Source organism: Rattus norvegicus, chromosome 2, assembly GCF_021556685.1.
Source record: "Rattus norvegicus strain SHRSP/BbbUtx chromosome 2, alternate assembly SHRSP_T2T, whole genome shotgun sequence".
Taxonomy (NCBI): Eukaryota; Metazoa; Chordata; class Mammalia; order Rodentia; family Muridae; genus Rattus; species Rattus norvegicus.
In genome coordinates, this window is record NC_141535.1 from 249,371,374 (window position 1) to 249,377,594 (window position 6,221).

A 6,221-nucleotide genomic window follows, 5' to 3' on the forward strand; every position below is an offset into this window, starting at 1 on the left:
TTATGGCACAGCCAGTCTCTGAAGATTTTGAGAGGAAGTGAGGTCCTGGGAGCTGCTCTTCCTCTTACCAGGGTTTCAGTTTTGAGTCAGTGCGGACATTTACAGTTGTTTTGTTTCAGGATTGCTGAGCTGAAGGAGATGGTGCTAGACGTCAACCTCAGTTTCAACAAGCTTTCTCTTGTGTCCCATGAGCTGTGCCTGCTTCAGAAGTTGGCATTTCTAGATTTAAGGTACTCGGTGCTACTGTTACTTGACATCTTTTGAGTTTTTATGTTGTGTTTTCTTGATGAGTATGGAACCTGGTCTTTAGTGTATTAAGTATATTAGGGGAAATCTAAAATTAAGTTATTTAGGCATTTTAACCAGTCTGTCCTTATAAGTAGCTTATAACTTAAGCGATGAGACAAAATTATCTAAAATGTTTTTAATCAACACATTCCTTAGGTCCTAAGTAAATTGACAGTTAGCACATGGAAACTGTCTTTTTCATCTTGTTTGTTCCTGAAGTAGATAATGAAGAACTAGCACAGCCGTCCCCTCTGAGCAGCTGTACAGTTGCAGTAGGCCGTTGAGGAGCTGGCTTGCCTCCCAACCAGGACAGTAGACAGGTTAAGCAGAAGAGCCCTCACTGGAGCAGAGATAGAACCTGCCTAATTCTTTTGGGAATCATAGCAAGCCTGATTTAAACATTCAGTGAGAAGCTGGCAGCTCATCAGGTGAACTGTGCATTTCAGGGTCACACCATTAACATTGCACTTGTAAACTGCGTTTCTGGTGCCTGCATTTCCCCTAGTACTTCCTGTTGTTAGCTTGAGTGCTTTTAGTTGGTGTGAAGTGTAGTGAGACGAAGGATCTGCCTGCACTAATTATGGAGCTCTTTCTTCTCTAGGGTAGCAGAGCATAAAGCTGGTGGAACAGAAGGAAGGGAGGTCCCCACGGCTGCTGTTTGTTTCTTTTTGTCCAGGCTGTGTGTGTCTCTCTGTGTAACTATCCCTAATAGAAGAACTAAATCTGCTTTCATGTCTTACACAGAAAGACAAGAAAAGAATAGGACAGGCGTGAGCTCTGCAACATAGCTTGCATAGCATTGTGTGTCATAGCGTGTACAGTAGTCACTGTGCATCATAGCATGTACAGCCAGTCATTGTGTGTCATATTGTGTACAGTAGTCATTGTGCAATATAACATGTACAGCAGTCATTGTGTGTCATAGTGTGTACCCCAGTCATTGTGTGTCATAGCGTATACAGCCAGTCATGGTGTGCCATAGCATGTACAGCAGTCATTGTGCAACATAGTGTGTACAGCAGTCGTTGTCCAACATGGCCTGTACAGTCAGTCACTGTACATAGAAGAAAAAGGCTGCAGGAGACTTGTGTCATTAACTACTACCACCCCCACTTTCTAGGGCCATCCTAAGAACATCAGATTAATAAGGATTGACAAACATGTTTGTATGTTTTTTACCTTTCCTGGGATTTAACTAGTAAAAGTTTCAAACTTTAAAAATTGTGTTTTGATTTTCAACTTAGGAATAATTTTTTAAGTTCTTTGCCTGAAGAGATGTCATCACTGACAAAACTACAAACAATCAATCTTTCCTTTAACAGGTAAGGAAACATCTGGGAGCCAGGTAGACCAGAAGCCTTTATTTTTACTGTATTTCACTAGCAAATTTTATTTTCATTGAGATTCTACTTGAACACAGTGTTGCTCAGAATTCTCATGGTTGATGCTCAGCTGGTTTGTTTGCTTGTCTTACTACTCCACGAAATCGTAGTCTAGAAGAAAGATAAACATCTGACTAATTGTGATTGTTGTAGTGGAAAGAGATGCCTTGAGGCAAAACAGATGTTAGCCAGGCTACCTGTCTTTGGCCTCTGATGGATTGGTTTGGACAATGAAACCTTTGTCTGATAGTCAGGCATCTTTGAAAGAACTCAAAACAAAGTAAAAAGAGAGTCTCACACTTTACTTAATTGAAAGCTACTACTAATAAAATTAGATCAAGAAAGAGTAACTTTCTGAGGGTGGCTTGTAGAGACCCTAAGATAGGTTGCCGATCAATGAAGAGCTTTGCCTCAGCTTTTGCTCATTTTGATTCTTAATAATCAATAGTATCTTCTATGTCTGCTGAATATGTATTCCAAAATTAGTCTATTATTTTTTGGAAAATTTGAATGTAGAACTTAAAGCACACTTAAATACAATCATTGATGTGAAAGAGTGATGTGATTCTAGCGGATTACATGGGGTTGTCTTGCTCACATCTTGATAGGTTCAAAGTGTTTCCTGCAGTTCTGTATCACATCTCCACACTGGAAACAATTCTGATCAGCAACAATCAGGTTGGCTCTGTGGACCCTCTGAAGATGAAGCTGATGGAAAATCTGAGTACTCTAGACCTTCAAAACAACGACCTTTTGCAGATTCCCCCAGAGCTTGGGAACTGTGTGCAGCTACGGTAACTTTCTTACTGGGGGGCTTCCAAGTGATTTGTCAATTGCATTTTTTCTTATAGGAAATTGAAATAACAGACTTAATACCTTGTAACAATAATAGTTAACCACATGCCTAATTTTTCTTTTTAAATTTCACCAGATGTTTTCTGGCTTTATATAGCATTATGTATACATAAGCACCATTTCTCATAATACATCTCTCCTGGTATATGCTTATCAAGAATTGCACTGGGAGAGGAGCAGGAAGATCTGACCATCCTTAGCTTTGCCCAGGATTTCTAAGGTCAGATACAGGGCACCAGCTTTGGAAATCCAGCCTTTATGTTCTTTCCCCACTTGCTTATCCCTTAGCTCTTACCCTGCTCTCAGTAGTGACCAGCTTAGTGTCCCCTTCAAAGCCTTCCTCTTCTCCACACAGAATTGATCCCACTATTCTTTTGAGCCCATCTGTTCTACTTTTTTTTTTTTAATTAATCAAGAAATGAATTTTACTACAGCTTCACTAAGTACCTAATTAAGTGCTGGTTAAACAAGTAGAAAGAAGGGTGAGGGCTTGAGATTTCATCTGAAAGATGTTGTCTTAGTCATGGTTTCTATTCCTGTACAAAACATCATGACCAAGAAGCAAGTTGGGGAGGAAAGGGTTTATTCAGCTTACATTTCCACATTGTTGTTCATCACCAAAGGACTGGAACTCAAGCAGGTCAGGAAGCAGGAGCTGATGCAGAAGCCATGGAGGGATGTTACTTACTGGCTTGCTTGCTTCCTCTGGCTTGCTCAGCTTACTTTCTTATAGAACCCAAGACTACCAGCCCAGGAACAACACTACCCACAATGGCCTGGGTCCTCCCCCCTTGATCATTAGTTGAGAAAATGCCTTACAGTTGGGTCTCACAGAGGTATTTCTTCAAGGGAGGTTCCTTTCTCTATGATAACTTTACCTCGTGTCAACTTGATACATAAAACCAGCAAGTACAGTTGTTTATTCTTGAAAGCAGCATGTTATTTTTTGGCTGTTCATCTCAGTGGGGTTATAGTTGTAAACTTTCATCCCTGGCTATTTGGATCCATTTTGAACAGTGAAATTATAAACAAAAAGTACAAACACTTGCAAACTATGCACTGAGTGAGCTGCAGGAAGGATGCCTGGTTGCAGTGTGATTACAGATGCTCTATCAGACATCACACAAGTGAAGTCTTGAGTGATGTTAGTTTTTCCTATTCTCAGCATAACTGCAAATCTAGTGATTTGGGGTTATAGAAGGATTTGCAATGGGTAGATTTACAGATAACAACTTGGCACAGTGAGAATAAACTGCAATTCTTTATTTTCTTCTAGAACCTAAGAAAGTTAAGTGTCTAAAAGAATTCTCAAGTAGCATAAAAAAATTGAAGGATTGTAGGTGAACCAATGTTGTGTGAGCTTTCTGATTTTTTTTTACATAAAAATCTAGATTATTAAAGCATTTTGATTGAAGCTATTTCACTAATTCCATAAAGAAACAAAAGAACCAGCCCTTATAAATTGAATCTTATTTCCAAATATGGAAATGGACTTAGTGTATGTCCCTCTGGTCCACAGAAGGAGGGCACACATGTGTGAAAGGCCCTTCTGTTACAGATACTTATGACCAACCATTAGACTGAGCATGGGGACCCCAATGGAAGAGTTAGAGGAAGGACTGAAGGAGCTGAAGGGGATTGCAACCCCATAGAAAGAACAACAGTGTCAACTAACCGGATCCCTCAGAACTCCCAGAGACTAAGCCACCAATCAAAGAGCATACATGGGCCTGTCTGTGCTCCCCACTACATATGTAGCAGAGGATTACCTTATCTGGCACCAGTGAAGAGGTGGGGGAGTGCTAGAGGGGTGAAGTGGGAGTGGGTAGGTGTATGGGTGAGAGCACCAGAGGGGGAAAGGGGTGGAGGCTCATGGTGGGGAGATCAGGAAGGGGGTCAACATTTGGAATGTAAATAAGTAATTAATAAAAAATAAAATAAAATAATCCAAAACCAGGAAAAGATAAAAAGAAAGGACCTTCTGGAGTGTAGAGTGAGCTGTGATATCAGTGTCCTTGGCATGGATCCACATCAGTTTGTTGGTTCACTTTCTTGCTTAAATCTATTGTATTACCTAGTGTGTGCTTGTATTAAATGGAGAGGAGACCCAAAATCCCAATTCCATTTAGCAGTTATTTATTCTGAGTAGGCCTTTATCTCTCCATATTCGTATTTCTCTCTTTAAAATAGCAATATTAATGATACCTACACCATAAGTCTTTTAAAACAAAGCCAACAGAGTCAGTGCATATAAACACCCATGTGATCCTTAGCCTGTGTTGTTGAGCATTGTCAATTCCAGCTGTTTGCATGCTTAGTTGGACTTGTAAAGGAGACATAAGAAAATACACATTTTATTTATAAAATTGCAAATAATAGTTTTATTTCATGAAAAGAGAACCACTAGTGGGAAATATTTGATTTTCCTGTTTCTTTTATTTAGGACACTACTGCTAGATGGAAATCCCTTCCGAGTTCCTCGAGCGGCCATATTGATGAAGGGCACAGCTGCGGTGCTGGAGTATTTGAGAGATCGAATCCCTGCCTGAGTACAGCTGGCCTTGAACTCTGGGCATGGTCCCTTGTCCCAGGTGGCACTAGGCAGTCACTGGGCTGTTCATTCCCCTAAATGTCTACAGTTTGTGAAGTGCTGTGAACATTTATAATGATGTCAACTACAATAGATTGTAGAGGTTCTATAAATTCATTCCCTTATGACATTGCAAGAACTTTCATTTCATATGAGTTAATATTTTATAGTGATGCAGCAAACATCTTTGTAGAACTGGTTCCACCTGGTGTCTTTGTATTTTCCATATAATGTAAACTGAGCAGGACCATATAGGTGTAAAGTCAGCAAATTTTTACTGACTATTATTCTTTGGCATTTAAAAGAAAATCAGACTTTCTTTGTCCAGGATAGGACTTGCTATGTGCTCAGTGCCACTGCATGTTTATGTTTAGAGTTTTGGGTTTGACTTTAAAAAAAATTATTTTTAAATGTTTTGGGTGTCCTTTATTCCAATGTGGTACATCTTATTTCTAAAACCTTGGTTCTGAAATCTGCTTACAGTCGGATTAAAACTAGACTGGCAGTTTTACCGTAATTTTCTAAAAAGGGGTTAGATATATGTAAACTTGATTTAATAAAAATCCAAATATAAACATTGTTGTTTACACTGAAGTTATCAGATGCAGCTCTTACAGCCGTCCTGATTCATCATGTGATTGTGTCAGCATGCAGAGGGCGGAGATAGGGACCATATGGTGGTTGAGGTTGTTGACCTTAGGGAAAGTCAGTGCTAATAAACATACATGCTTCATGTTCATAATAAAAGTTACATATTTAAGGTATTGATACAGTGTTTTTGTTTTAAAAAGAAACACACATCTTTACTGTGTCCTAAGCTCAGAATCTGCTTCCATAGTAAACCAGACATCGTGTAATAAGGTGACATTTTATTATTTATACAATAGACTTTTATGATATTCAAAACACTTTTTTTAAATTCTGAAAAAATTGAGTACAACAGAACCTAAAAATGGCTCTGCTATACACCACACAGCGCTATTATCTGTACAAAGCGCATCTGTAGATGCTTCCAGACGACACCCTACCCTTAACCCATCGTGTCAGAACGTAAGACACAGCTGGAGAGTACAGATCACACTTGCAAAGTCACTGGCTTGGCAAAG

General features: G+C 39.4%; 1 protein-coding gene across 9 annotated transcripts in view; it reads left to right on the forward strand.

The window, feature by feature from the left end:
• Lrrc40 (leucine rich repeat containing 40) overlaps positions 1 to 5,879 on the forward strand; it is a 29,564-nt gene extending 23,685 nt beyond the window's left edge. For all 9 annotated transcript variants that reach the window (XM_087625124.1, XM_087625122.1, XM_087625136.1 and 6 more), the window contains 4 exons: positions 120 to 230; positions 1,533 to 1,610; positions 2,279 to 2,464; positions 4,969 to 5,879. In XM_087625124.1, coding sequence (XP_087481250.1) covers positions 120 to 230; positions 1,533 to 1,610; positions 2,279 to 2,464; positions 4,969 to 5,074 — 481 coding nt within the window. In that variant the 3' untranslated portion in view covers positions 5,075 to 5,879. The remainder of the gene's footprint in view (positions 1 to 119; positions 231 to 1,532; positions 1,611 to 2,278; positions 2,465 to 4,968) is intronic.
• Positions 5,880 to 6,221: the final 342 nt, after the last annotated feature.